Below are 15,000 nucleotides of genomic sequence, written 5' to 3' on the forward strand. Positions count from 1 at the left end.
AACGAATGCCAGGGGGAGAAGTGGTGCGGGTTGGGGTGGATTGTGGGGGGGAGGGGGGCAGTAGTTGGGGAGGGGGGGCAGTGGTGAGGGGGGGGGGTGGCACGAGAGGCCGAGGCGTTTCCTGTCTATTTCGCGTGGCACGTGGGGAGAAACGTGCGGCCGACCGGGATTAAACCACGGTTTGTGGGAAGGAGAAAATATAAATATATATCAACACGCTTAGCTCGTGGGAAACGAGACGCCTCTACACATTTATCATTGGTTTTCATTTCGTCGCCTCTTCGTCTGACCGCCCGCCGCACGGCCGTGGCGGAGTCGTTCGCCCGGCGCGTCCGTCTTCGTTTGCCCGCTCCTCGCAAGTCTCGTTCGTTCGCTCGCTCGCTCGCACGGACTCACGCCACCGCACGCCGCCGCACGCCGCCGCCGCTGACCAATACCAGTACCCCCCCCCCTCCGCCCAGATGGGCGTTGTAAGAGAGCGGACAGGGGAAAATTCTGCACTCGAAATATTCGAATGTTTAGGGGGCGCCGACAGACTCTCTTAGTCTTGCCGGGCAGCAAGGCGGGGAGGGGAGGGGGTGGGGGGTGGTGGGTGATGGGGGGGGGGGCAGCGGGCTTTGTCAGCTAGGCCGTGCCCCCCCACTCCACCCACCCCACCCACCTATCCCCGCCCCCCCGGAAGGCCGAACCATCGGGAACCGAATTACATTAAAGCACCCGGGGGTCGGGAACTCGACAGTGGAGGGGGGGTTGGGATGGCGGTGGTAGGTGGGTGCGAGCGACCTCTTGACCTCCGCGTCGGCAAGTCAAGCCACCACCGCCATGGCAAAGGCGCTTGTGTCGGTCCCAAATCTACGTCGCTCGCTTTTTTGCATTTGTACCGTCGGCCAAAACAAGAAGAAAAGCGGCCCTGCAAGGGGAAAACCCAAACAAAATTACCTAGTGGCTAAACAGGCAGGTAAACTAGCCAATTGGGTTTTTTCTCGGTTTTTGTTTTTAAATAGCCGCTTACCTTAAGGTTCAGTAGGTAAAGCGAGAAACCCCTCCACCCCCCCCCCCCCCTCCACTGGGCTTGGCATTCCGTTTCGCCATATTCAAGATTGAATTGCGCACGCGTTCAGGCACGGGGTCAGCGCCCCAAACTTTGAACTCTGAAGGCAGTTTGTAGACTGGTCATTTGCTTGCCCTCCCTCCCTCTCTCTCGCTCGCTCGCAATGCGTAATAATAATAATGATGATAGTCCAGCGACGATCACAGATCGCCGCCACCGCCTGAACCGACCGCATTGTCGAACCGTCCAGGCCAGCGCCGTTTATGTTTTTTGTGGCCCTGAAGTTTCGTTAAAGATTCCTTCATCGGCGCGGCCTCTATGGAAGTTGTTTGAGACATCCTCTCCCAAAGTAAACCAGGCGTGGCGCGCTCATTTTTTTGTTTGTTAAAATTATTTCGAGTTTACCACGGGGCGGGGGGGGGGGGGATACGGGGAGTGCCGCTCATCGTCATACCCCCCCTCCTCCCGGTAACTAACGGGATACGTCCGTACCATTAGCGGCGAGCCCCGAAATGTAAAACGCGTAGGCAAGCGCCCGCGACGGTCGGGGGAAGGAAAGGAAAAAAGGAAAAACCCAAAAGTGCGCGTTCCCCGTGAACGCGCCGCAACCTGAAAGTCCGAGCGTCCACTTCTGAAGGGAATCGATGGCGGAGTAATCTCATGCATTCAGTACGCCGGTCGGTCTGTGGGTATAGGAAAGACGAAAGACAAAATAAAGTCGTTCCGCAGACGTCGACGCCTACGTCCGCTTCGCCCCCCACCTCCCTGCCCCTTCACGTCGGAGGCTCCCCTGGGTCGGGGCGACGGCCACCCCGGTCGCGGTCCCGGGACTCGGGAGAATCCGCGCAGATTTAGGGACGGGGCTGTGGCCGTGGCCGCCTCGCGGCCGGACGCTGGCGGCGTTGCGACGGAGGAACCCTGTCAGCGTTGGGAGAGAAAAAACTCCGTACAAAAGAAAACGACCTGTCCCGGCCACGGCAAGCCAGAGTAAAAATGGTCGCGATCCGGCGAGGTCACACGGTGACCTCGTTGCGGCTCTTGGTGCCCGCGTGCGGCGGCGTCTGCCACTGCTGCTGCTGCTGCTGCAGCTTCTGCTGCGCCGCCGCGTAGTTCAGCTGCTCCAGCGTCAGGTGGCGGCGCCCGGCGAATGCCTGCCGCTTGGCCGTCGAGCTCGCCATGTTCCCAAGTCCGCAGCGTCTCGGCCTGCGGCGGCGGCGGCGCCCGCGGCGGCGGCAGGCCCGGCGCGTCGCCGACGCCGCCCCCGAGGCTCTGCCGGCGCGCCAGCCGGTGGGCGGTCGGCGTGGAGCGCGGCGTGTAGGGCAGCGTCGCCGTGTCGTCCCGGTCGCCGCGCCGCACCCGCCCCGCCGCCCGGTCCGGCGTCGCGCTGTTCCCCCAGCGGCCGAGGACGACCCCGACGAGATGACGGAGCGCGGCGGAAGCCGCGGCGGCAGCGCCGGCGGCGTGCCGATGCCGTCGCGCTCGTCCGGCGAGCGCCGCCGGTGGCAGTAGCCGCGGCGCGCCCCCTGCGATGGCAGCGCCGGCGGGTACTCGTAGTCCTCCGACGAGTCGCCGGCGAGCAGGTGGTGGTCGCTGCGGTGGAGCGAGCGGCGGGACAGGCGCTTGCGGCCGAGTCCCGGCGTCGAGCCGCCGTAGCTGTCCGGCGTCTGCGGCATGCCGGAGGCGGGAGGCCGTGCCGTAGCGGGCGTCGGGCCGCGGCAGCCCGCCGCCGCCGCCGCCGGCCCCCGAGCGGCGAGCGCCGCCGGGCGTGCCGGGGAAAGTCGCGCGGCGTGCGGCGGCCCCCCACGTGGTGCCGGTCGAGCGAGTCCTGCGTGGGGTAGTGCGGCAGCCGCTGCGTCATCTGCCGTGGCTCCTTGTTGAGAGTGGGCGTCGAGCCGTATATGTCCGTGTGGTACTTGAAGCCCTGGCGCGGACGCGGAGAGAGACGGAGAGAGATACATACTATACACTATACACCGCAGGCGCACACCGCCGTGGCGACCTCTCGGCCCTACCGCACCACGCCGGCGAACCTGCCGCCGGTAGCCCACCTTCTCGGAGCCGGTGCGCCACGTGCCGTAGTGGTGGTAGTGGTGGTGCTGGTGGCGCGGCTGCGTGGAGAAACCCGCGGGTCCCTCTGCAGGAAGTCGTGAAGGAGCCGCTGCTTGCCCGGGTAGCCGTCGGCCTGCCCGTTGGCCTCGAGGCCGCCGACGCCGACGTACGGCGCGAGCGCGACGTCGGCCAGTGTCGGCGTCGAGCCGTAGGTGCGCACGTGCGCCGCCGCCGCCGCCGCCGCCGACGACGGCGGCCGCTGCTTGCGGTAGTCCCACTGCTCCCAGTGCTCGCGCTCGCGCTGCTCCCATTGCTGCTGCTCGCCGGCGCCGCCGCCGCCGCCGCGTTGCTGCCGGTCGGGGTGCGGCACGCGCAGTGGCAGCGTGCCGCACGAGGCCATCTCCACCAGGTGGTGCTTCTTGGCGTAGTACTCGCTCAGCTCCTTGTCGGCTGCGGGCGGGGGACGGTGGTGGGGGAGTTGGGGGGGGGGAGGAGGAGGAGGAGGGGGTGGGGAGGAGGGGGAAAGGAGGAGGGGTGGGGAGAAGGGGGAAGGGAGCAGGGGGTGGGGAGGAGGAGGAGTGGAGGAGGGGGTTGGGAGGAGGGGGTGGGGAGGAGGGAATGGAAGGAGGAGGGGGTGGGAAGGAGGGGGACGGGAGGAGGGGGTGGGGAGGAGGGGGAGGGGAGGAAGGGGAAGGGAGGAGGGGGTGGGGAGGAGGGGTGGGGAGGAGGAAGAGGGGGTGGGGAGAAGGGGGGAGGGGAGGAGGGGGAGAGGAGGAGGGGGAGGAGGGAGGAAGGGGAGGAGCGGGTGGGGAGGAGGAGGAGGGGGTTGGGAGGAGGGGAGGAGGGGGAGGGGAGGAGGGGGTGGGGAGGAGGAAGAGGGGGTGGCGAGAAGGGGGAGAGGAGGAGTGGGTGAGGAGGAGGGAATGGGAACGAGGGGGTGGGGAGGAGGGGAGGGAGAAGGGGACGGGAGGAGGAGGGGGTGGAGAGGAGGAGAGGAGGGGAGGAGGGGGTGGGGAGTTCGACTTTGAAACGCGAGTGCCGTTTGCGACCGCGATCCGCCGCTCGACTCCGCGGGAGTCCCCGGGCCGGGCCAAGGAACCTCGCTAATTCGGGACTGCTCGTCGAGTCTTCAGTTTGTAGTTTTTGTTGTCCTCCCCGCCAGCCCGGCCCCACCTCTGATACGGCATCGATCGACAACGTACGGTGGTGCCAAAAGAAGTGTCTACATGCGTACAAAAGACAAAACAAAGATCCCTCTGCGTAGACTTAACAGATTGTCGGGGCAAGTGCTGTTAGCGAGTAGCACCTATGTGGGTGGCCAGCACCACGCCCGGCCAGCATTTGTCTCGCCTAGTGACGATGTTACACACCGCACCAGGTTGAGTCGACCTCGAAGGAGACCCAGGACCGGTTCAGATAATCGTCACCGGTGTTGGCCGTCAACGGGAATCGAACCCGGGTCTCCGGGTTCGTGCGCATCGTAGCGCTAACAGCTACACCAACAATAACCAACAGCCGCCATTCGTCACTAAGTGATGGTGACGTCGCCACGGCCCCTGTGCCAGGCTAGGTGCACTTTGAGGCCACGTGAAGTGTCGAATGCTCGCTGACAGGAGGAGGTCACGGGACAACCGAGCAGGGTGACATGGGTTGGCTGAAAATAACCGGTAGACACACCACCAGCTGTACCCCTCTTGTGCCGGCTTGATCCATCTTAGCCACCCGACGCTCTGCTCGTTGTTGTGAGCATCGCTCTTCCGCCTCCGTCGTTGCTGGAGGGCGACTGCCTCTTCCACGAGCCTCCTCCACAGAGGCCGATCTTGACACCGCTGGTACCGGTTGTCGGCAAGTCCACTCAGCTCCACATCCTCCTGTACCACATCACTCCATCTCTTCTCTAGCCCGTGCCGCGCCCGTTTAGCCCCCTCAATCCGGCCGAACAAAAGCTGTTTCGGCATGCGGTGGCTGGGCATGCGGGCTACATGACCCAGCCATCGCATCCTTGCCCGCCGGAGGAGCTCACCGATGGGACCTTGCCCAGATCTTTCAAGGATTTGTGAGCTCCTTACACAACCAAGCTTGGTTAAACCCAGGATGAGACGTGGGCAAGCCATCCTGAATGTTTCGAACCTTTGCAGATGTTCCATTAGAGGGGTCCACGTTTCACACCGCATAGAGAAGGGAGGGAATGACTGTGGCTGAGAAGACCCGAAGCTTTGTGCGGAGCGACAGACCAGGTAGCTTCCACACAGCATTATGCAGCCAATGAAAAGATAATTCCGCCCGATTTATTCGGAGTGAGATCTCTGCTGTCAAACCAGAGGTGATCATAAGCACACTGCCAGGTATGGGAAACTCTCCACTCTCTCCACAACTGTTCCATTACCAATGGGGAGCTGAGGGGTGGAGTGTTTGATAGCACAAAATACCAAGGCAGGTGCTTCGTTTTGGCGTGGCTGATGGTAAGACCCCACCTCTTAGTGGCACACTCCAGGTTCAACAGCAGCGCCTCCAGCTCCTCCCTGAGTGAGCAGCAATCACTAGATCATAGGCATACATAACGTGGTTGACCAATTGGGAGCCATCCCTCGACCGCACCCGGGCATCGATCAGCCTCCCATTGTATCTGTACCAGATAGAGATTCCTCCGATACAGCTATGGAATGCTTCTCGAACTACATTGTTGAAATAGATGTTAAATAATGTGGGAGCCAGAGGACATCCCTGTCGCACCCCAAGGTGTACAGGGAATGGCTCTGACTCCCGGCCACGTAGTTTTACCCGGACCCGCTCACCATCATGAAGGTCCTTAATGATCATGAGCAGAGGGTCAGGGACTCCAAAAGCACGAAGAACAACCCAGAGCCCAGGCCTACTGATGATATCATAGGCCTTGACCAGGTCAATAAAGCAGAGATGTAGGTCTTGCTGGAATTCCCTACACATGTGCTGTAGCAGACAGACAGAAAATATGGCATCTGTGCAGGACCGCCCTTTCCTGAAACCGCATTGGGGCTCCGCAAGCCTCTACTCTGCGTGCCTGGCAAGGCGATGTTGAATAATCCTTGCCAGGACCTTTCCCGTCACACTGAGGAGTGAGATGCCCATGTAGTTGTTACAGTCTGTGCGGTCCCCCTTCTTAAAGAGGGGGACCACCAGGGCATCCTTCCAATCCTGCGGAACCCGTCCAGTGGTCTAGACTTTTGTTATGATGTCATATAGGGCAGTCTGTGCACAAACGCCACCCTCCCTCAGCATTTTGCTTGGGAGATCATCTCTGCCCGGTGCCTTTCCTGGTCTCAGACTCCAGATTGCCTTCAGTACTTCCTCAACAGATGGCACCTCATCCAGCCACTCACAGGGGGTGACTTCTTCCAATATTTGAGGCACCACAGCCTCAGCAGGGTCATCCCCACTTTGTGCCACGATGTTTTCCTGGCTGAGGGATTTCCCCTCCCACAGGACCTTACAGAAATGCTCAGCAAATCTCCAAACCTGTTCCTGGGGGTCGGAGATTGGTTCACCGTTTGCCAGAACAGTGTGTTGGTAATTACAAGCCCATGGGCTGCACAAAAATCAAGCAGCCTCCTACCGTTGTTATTGAGCTGACCTGGCCCATGCCCTCCAATCACTCCAGACCAGCATCATGACCAACTCGGGCATTGAAGTCACCCAACAAGTTGACTCTATCCCGAGGGGCCACTTTAACCAGCACCTGTGACAGGTCATGGAAGACATCTGACTCATCGGCTTGCCTGCATCCCTCCACCGATGTTCGTCTTCAGTGGGGGCACAAGTAACCATAACCACCACTCCTCGCCTCCGGTTGATGGGAAGGCGAGCCCAAAGTAGCCTGGGTCTTACAGCTTCCCACACCTCACCGCCATGCTCCCACGCCCCCTTCATTATTTTGTTCAAAAGAAGAGCCACACCCTGTTGTTTGGCAGTCTGCTGCCCCGAGTAGAGGACTGTCCACCCCTCATGGTGGCAGGAGCCAGAACCGGTCCACCGGACCTCCTGAATGCCACAGAGATCCAGGCGGTACCGGTCCAGCTCCCGACAGAGGAGTGGCTGCCTCTCCTCCACAGTGAGCGTTCGAACATTCCACGTGGCCACACGAAGTGGCTTTTCGTTGTTTTTGGAGGAGCCCCGAGGGTAGAGATTCAATCTCCTGGCTCCGCCAATTGGGGTTTGGCCAGGAGACGTCATAGACGCCTGTGCCCCCGGGGCCTCCGGCACAAGCTTATTAGTTACCTTTTTAATTCGTGGTTTCGTGGTAAATTTTTGAAGGTGGAGGGTTACCAGCCCCTCGCACCCATCCAGAGCCCCAGTTTAGCCACTGTGGTGGTCACAGACGCCATGAGGGGAGGGGCAAATCGGAATTGGCCCTCCCCCCACAGCACTGTCCACGACAAAGTTGCCCGTCCGGCACCACATAAAGACACAAACACAAATACACACACAGACACACAGACACACACACACATACACACAGACACACACATGCACACACACAGACACACACACAGACACACACACAGACACAGACAAGACACAGACACACACACATACAAAGACACACACACACAGACACACACACACACACACAGACACACACACAGACACACACACAGACACACACACACAGATACACGTACACACAGACACACACACATACACACACACAGACACACACACATATATACACACACACACATACACACACAACAACAACAACAACAACCGCCATTCGCCACTAAGTGGCGGTGACGTCACCACGACGCTTGTGCCAGGCTATGTGCACCCTGAGGCCACGTGAAGTGTCGAACGCCCGCTGGCAGGAGGTCACGGGGCAGACCCAGGTGCCACGGGTCGACTGACTGAGATGACTGGCTGATGCACCACCTGTGCCCCCTACTGTGCCAACCTGCTGTGCTTTAGCCACCCGGCGCTCCGCTCGCTGTTGTGAGCGTCGCTCCTCCGCCCTCCGTTGTTGTTGGAGGGCGACTGCCTCCAACTGCCCAGTAGCATCCTTCACGAGCCTCCTCCACAGAGGCCGATCTTGACACCGCTGGTACCAGTCATCGGCAAGTCCACTCAGCTCCACGTCCTCCTGTACCACATCACTCCATCTCTTCTCTAGCCCGTGCCGCGCCCGCTTAGCCCCCTCAATCCGGCCAAACAAAAGCTGTTTCGGCATGCGGTGGCTGGGCATGCGGGCTACATGACCCAGCCATCGCAGCCTTGCCTGCCGGAGGAGCTCACCGATGGGACCCTGCCCAGATCTTTCAAGGATTTGTGAGCTCCTCACACAATCCAGTCTGGTTAAACCCAGGATGGATCGTAGGCAGGTCAGCCTAAATGTTTCTAACCGGCGAAGATGTTCCATTAGGGGGGTCCACGTTTCGCAAGCGTAGAGAAGGGAGGGAATGACCGTGGCCGAGAAGACCTGAAGCTTAGTGCGGAGCGACAGACCAGGTAGCTTCCACACAGCGTTACGCAACCGATGAAAAGATATTGCCGCTCGACTGATTCGGAGTGAGACCTCTGCTGTTAAACTGGAGCCAGTCATAAGCACACTGCCCAGGTATGGGAAACTCTCCATACACACACAGACACACACACACAGACACACACACAGACACACACACAGACACACACAGAGACACACACAGACACACACACACAGACACACGTACACACAGACACACACACAGACACACACACACAGACACACGTACACACAGACACACACATACATACACACCCACACAGACACACACACATATATACACACACACACATACACACACACAGACACACAGACATACATACACACCCACACAGACACACACACATATATACACACACACACATACACACACACAGACACAGACACACACACACAGACACACACACAGACACACACACACAGACACACACACATACACGCACACAGACACACACACACAGACACACACACATACACACACACACAGACACACACAGACACACACACAGACACACACACACATACACACACATACACACACACACACACGTACACACACACACAGACACACATACACAGACACACACACACATACACACAGACACACGTACACACAGACACACACACACACAGACACACACACACACAGACACACACAGACACACACACAGACACACACACACATACACACACATACACACACACAGACACACACACAGACAAGACACAGACATACACACACACAGACACACACACAGACACACACAGACACACACACAGACACACACACACAGACACACATACACACAGACACACACACACACAGACACACACACAGACACACGTACACACAGACACACACACAGACACACACACACAGACATACATACACACACACAGACACACACAACAACAACAACCGCCATTCGCCACTAAGTGGCGGTGACGTCACCACGACGCTTGTGCCAGGCTATGTGCACCGTGAGGCCACGTGAAGTGTCGAACGCCCGCTGGCAGGAGGTCACGGGGCAGACCCAGGTGCCACGGGTCGACTGACACACACACACAGACACACGTACACACAGACACACGTACACACAGACACACACACAGACACACACACACACACAGACACACAGACATACATACACACCCACACAGACACACACACACACACATATACACATACACACACATACACACACATATACACACGTGTGTGTATGTGTGTGTGTGTCTGTGTGTGTGTACGTACAACCTGGCTCAGAGCCGGCACGTGGTCATCACGGCGGATTTGAGCCGGAGCCGAGGCCACGACGAGGGACACGCGGGGGGGGGGGGTTGGGGGGGTTTGGGGGGGCTCACGTTTGTCATCTCCACCCCCCCCTCCCGGACCCCGCCACCACCACCACTGCACCCCGGTAGCGGCGGTTCCGGGGGTAGTGACGGTGGTGATTGTGACGGTGGTGGTTGTGGTGGTGGTGGCGGCGCTGGTGGTTGTGGATGTGGTGGTGGTGACGGTGGTGATTGTGACGGTGGTGGTGGCGGTACGAAGTGGTGGTTGTGGCGGTGGTGACGGTGACGCTGGTGGTTGTGGTGGTGGCGGTGCTGGTGGTTGTGGCGGTGGTGACGGTGACGTTGGTGGTTGTGGTGGTGGTGGTGGTGGCGGTGCTGGTGGTTGTGGCGGTGGTGGTGGTGACGCCGGTGGTTGTGGCGGTGGTGGTGGTGGTGGTGACGGTGGTGGTCGTGGTCGTGACGCTGGTGGTTGTGGCGCTGGTGGTGATGGTGACGCTGGTGGTTGTGGTGGTGGCGGTGGTGGCGGCGCTGGTGGTTGTGGTGGTGATGCTGGTGGTGGTGATGCTGGTGGTTGTGGCGCTGGTGGTGGTGGCGGTGGTTGTGGTGGGTCACGTGCCGAGCCTCTTGAGCGAGTTGAAGCGCGCCAGCTCTGACTTGGCGGCCGTGAAAGACGGCGCGAGGTGCTGGTGAGACTCAGACGGAGCCAGCGGAGTCATCAGCGCCATCGTCATGTGGATGTTATTGACGCGCGGTTTCTCTGCGGATCGGAGGACGGAGAGAGAGCGGAGAGAGGTAGAGAAAGAGAAACCGGGGGAACACAGACATGGGGTAGGGAGAGAGAGGGTAGAGAGAGGGGGTAGAGAGAGAGAGAGGGGGTACAGAGAGAGGGAAGGGGTAAGAAGGAGGAGAGCAGAGCGTGAAATATTTTTTGAAAAAAACGAAATGATGAACGAAGCAAAGTGCCGACTACACCGAGCATCTTCTTGTTTCCTCTGAACGTAAAAAAAGAGAGAGAGAAGAGAGAGAGAGGAGAGAGAGGCGAGAGAGAGAGAAGAGGGAGACTTTTAACAACTTTTATTGTCACCAGCAGCAACAGCACTGGAGACGATTTCGATACGAAATACACAAAGTCGCCAGCAACACAATCACACGATAAAAACACAACACAAAAGAAAAGTCACGTGGTGGTCATCACGTGCGCCGACGAGCGAGCGCTTCAGAAGGTGAACATGAGGGTGCCATCGACGCTGGTACAGAGAGGGGCTTGTCCAGCTCCGACACGTGTGTGTGGTACGTGGCGTGCTTCAGCCGGAGCCGCGCCTCGAGCAGGCCCCTGAACACTGGAAGCAGCACAGAGCAGCCGTCAGTGTCACCTTGCAGCATCTTATTCCTCCTTCTGTAAACCGCCAACTTCGCCTGAGCACAGACGAAGTTGGCGAGGTCATGGCGCTTGTTAGCCAGGTAAGGCACAACCCACCGCCCCCCAAATACGAAGCTGCTGTTGTAGAAGGGCACCCCCAGTTTCCTGAAGACGTTCCCCAAAAGGCGGAACATTGGGTTGAGCCGCTGGCAGCGTAGGTACCGGTGGGGCAAGATCCTCCCTGGCACCGCAGGAAATGCACCGAGTCTGGTACCCCCGGCGAGATTCGGCTGAGCCACACGGCCGATGGCAGCGTGCCAACCTCCACTGAAGGTCACCGCAGCGTTTGGCTACGGGAGACATTTTCCGTCGCGCTGTTTGTTGCCGGCCGCTCGGCGTTTCCGCGCCTTTGGGGTCTGATCGCTGTTGTTGCTCACAAACAGGGATGCAACATATTAATTTGAAAAATGCCCGTAAAGCTGGAGGGGGGGGGGGGGAACCACAGGCGCAGAATGGGAGTCTAAAACTACGAACTAAATAACTTTTTATTTTATTTTACCAGGTAAGGCCGCAATGAAGCCCTATAGTTATTTTTCAGAAGCGAACTGGCCATCACAGATGATAGCTAAACGAAGTGGGCTTATCGTCACCATCGCCTTGTGGGGATTTATAGCAGCAGTAGCAGCAGCAGCAGCCAGCTAACTCTGAACGCGTGACGTTGATTCTGAATGTGGAGGGGAAAAACCGGAGAAAAATCGACGCGACCACGCGGAGAGAGACACGCAAACTTCAAATATACAGCAGCAGCAGCAGGCGTCAGGGTCGGGATCGAACCCACGACCTCCTGTACACCAGGCGAGGTAGTTAACATCTCGAGGCGGGGGCCGCGTGTTCTTGGGGTAATCGCCCTGGTAATTTGACAATGACATTAAGGACCTTTGAAGACAGTTTCACATTGCACGCGGAGTGGAGAGGCCGCGTGTATATATTCACACGTTTTAGATTTGAATGTCAAGCTTGTAATAGTTTAATTATCTCCCACACTTTTGTTCCCTTTTAAATATAACAAGATTGAATATAGTTTTTTTTTTACCACGCGAGAACGCTACCGCGAGTTCCGCGAAACGCCCGGCGTGTCGCGGAACTCGCCGGGCGTCAGGGACGAGGAAGACCTGGGAAGGAAGACCAGGCGAGCGCCATGAGCGCGTCACAGGTGGCTAGGAGATGTTAACTACCTCGCCTGGAATGCAGGAGGTCGTGGGTTCGATCCCGACCCTGACGCCTGCTGCTGTATGTTTGGAGTTTGCGTCTCTCTCCGTGGTGATATGTTAACTACCTCGCCTGGTGTACAGGAGGATCGTGGGTTCGATCCCGACCCTGACGCCTGCTGCTGTATGTTTGGAGTTTGCGTCTCTCTCCAGGGTGAGATGTTAACTACCTCGCCTGGTATGCAGGAGGTCGTGGGTTCGATCCCGACCCTGACGCCTGCTGCTGTATGTTTGGAGTTTGCGTCTCTCTCCAGGGTGAGATGTTAACTACCTCGCCTGGTATGCAGGAGGTCGTGGGTTCGATCCCGACCCTGACGCCTGCTGCTGTATGTTTGGAGTTTGCATCTCTCTCCAGGGTGAGATGTTAACTACCTCGCCTGGTATGCAGGAGGATCGTGGGTTCGATCCCGACCCTGACGCCTGCTGCTGTATATTTGGAGTTTGCGTCTCTCCTTGTGGTGAGATGTTAACTACCTCGCCTGGTATGCAGGACGTCGTGGGTTCGATCCCGGCCCTGACGCCTGCTGCTGTATGTTTAGAGTTTGCGTCTCTCTCCGTGGTGAGATGTTAACTACCTCGCCTGGTATGCAGGACGTCGTGGGTTCGATCCCGGCCCTGACGCCTGCTGCTGTATGTTTGGAGTTTGCGTCTCTCTCCGTGGTGAGATGTTAACTACCTCGCCTGGTGTACAGGAGGATCGTGGGTTCCATCCCGACCCTGACGCCTGCTGCTGCTGTATATTTAGAGTTTGCGTCTCGCTACCTCACTTTCTTCCCACAGTCCCTGGAAAACGACGATGAGGAACACTCGAAAGGTCCGCACAGATGGAATTCAATCCACCGACTCGCACTCCGGCGAGCGTCTCGACCGTCAATCCGCCGAGCGTCGAAGGTTTCAGCGCAGCGCCGTGCGGGGCGCCAGGTTGTTGTTGTTGTTCTTGTTGTTGCCGCTGCTGCTGCTGTTGCTGTTGCCCAGAGAAATCGTCCGACGTTTCGCTCGGCGTGCCGGGGAGCTTTCTCAGCTGCGCCCGCTGGGGGAGCTCAACATTCTTTCGAGGAAACAATTCAGTTTGCCGAGGAAGCTCCGGGTCTACTCGGAGAAGAATTTCCGCGCGCGGTGCCGCGCCCCCTTCGCCCCGCCGTGCTCATCATCACCTGGAGAGCTGCGCTCAGCGGCAGGGCCACGGATCAAAGACACGCAACGGATTTTGTTCTGCGAATCTCCCGGTCGTGCCCGGGGGGGACTCTCTCGCCGGCGCGATGCTCAAACGGGGAACCTCCGCGTCCGTCTCGTCCCCACCGGCCGGGAGTTTCTGCCGCTTCTGAACGCCGAGGGGGGGGGGGGGGGGGGCGGTAGGGAGGGAGGGAGCCGCCCCCCAGCGACCGACGACGTTGTCGAGATGCCGCCTGTCCCTGGCAGAAGATGAACCAAGATGCCAGGTGCCCAGGCGCTGGTGCCACACAACCCCCCCCACCCCCCCCCCCCACTTAATCCTAAGCTGGGGGGCAGGTGGGGGGAGGGGCTCGCGAGCGCTGACGACGGTGGAGCGAGCCGGGCGGCTTTGATGTTTCCATTTGCGTCGAGCGTCCTCCTCGCTTTAAAAAGAAAAACAATGTTTTGCTTATTTTAAGCACTTTTTATTTTATTTTACCAGGTAAGGCCAACACTGAGCTACGTAGCTCTTGTTTTCAGAAGCGGCCTGGCCATCGCAAATGATCGCTCAATGAAGTGGCTCATCATCGTTACAGAACGTGGGTTCCTCACAGCACGTGGGTTCCTTACAGAACGTGGGTTCCTCACAGAGCGTGGGTTCCTCACTGAGCGTGGGTTCCTTACATCACGTGGGTTTCTTACAGCGCGTCGGTTCCTTACATCACGTGGGTTCCTTACAGCGCGTGGGTTCCTTACATCACGTGGGTTCCTCACAGCACGTGGGTTCCTTACAGAACGTGGGTTCCTCACAGAGCGTGGGTTCCTCACTGAGCGTGGGTTCCTTACATCACGTGGGTTTCTTACAGCGCGTAGGTTCCTTACATCACGTGGGTTCCTTACAGCGCGTGGGTTCCTTACATCACGTGGGTTTCTTACAGCGCGTAGGTTCCTTACATCACGTGGGTTCCTTACAGCGCGTGGGTTCCTTACATCACGTGGGTTCCTCACAGCACGTGGGTTCCTTACAGAACGTGGGTTCCTCACAGCACGTTGGTTCCTTACAGCACGTGGGTTCCTTACAGCACGTGGGTTCCTCACAGCACGTGGGTTCCTTACAGAACGTGGGTTCTTTACATCACGTGGGTTCCTTAGAGAACGTGGGTTCCTTACAGCACGTGGGTTCCTTAGAGAGCCTGGGTTCCTTACAGCGCGTGGGTTCCTTACAGCACGTGGGTTCCTTACAGCGCGTGGGTTCCTTACAGCACGTGGGTTCCTTACAGCGCGTGGGTTCCTTACAGCACGTGGGTTCCTT

At 58.6% G+C, this 15,000-nt stretch overlaps 1 protein-coding gene across 1 annotated transcript in view; it reads right to left on the bottom strand.

The window, feature by feature from the left end:
• Positions 1-2,812: 2,812 nt before the first annotated feature.
• LOC116955077 (uncharacterized) overlaps positions 2,813-15,000 on the bottom strand; it is a 153,629-nt gene continuing 141,441 nt past the window's right edge. Inside the window, exons 3-5 of the mRNA XM_032976037.2 lie at positions 10,525-10,665; positions 3,100-3,550; positions 2,813-2,972 (exon numbers count right to left, since the gene is read on the bottom strand). Coding sequence (XP_032831928.2) covers positions 2,906-2,972; positions 3,100-3,550; positions 10,525-10,665 — 659 coding nt within the window. The 3' untranslated portion in view covers positions 2,813-2,905. The remainder of the gene's footprint in view (positions 2,973-3,099; positions 3,551-10,524; positions 10,666-15,000) is intronic.

This window comes from Petromyzon marinus, chromosome 58 (assembly GCF_048934315.1).
Source record: "Petromyzon marinus isolate PM22_M1 ecotype Great Lakes invasive population chromosome 58, UKy_Petmar_22M1.pri1.0, whole genome shotgun sequence".
Classification (NCBI taxonomy): domain Eukaryota; kingdom Metazoa; phylum Chordata; class Hyperoartia; order Petromyzontiformes; family Petromyzontidae; genus Petromyzon; species Petromyzon marinus.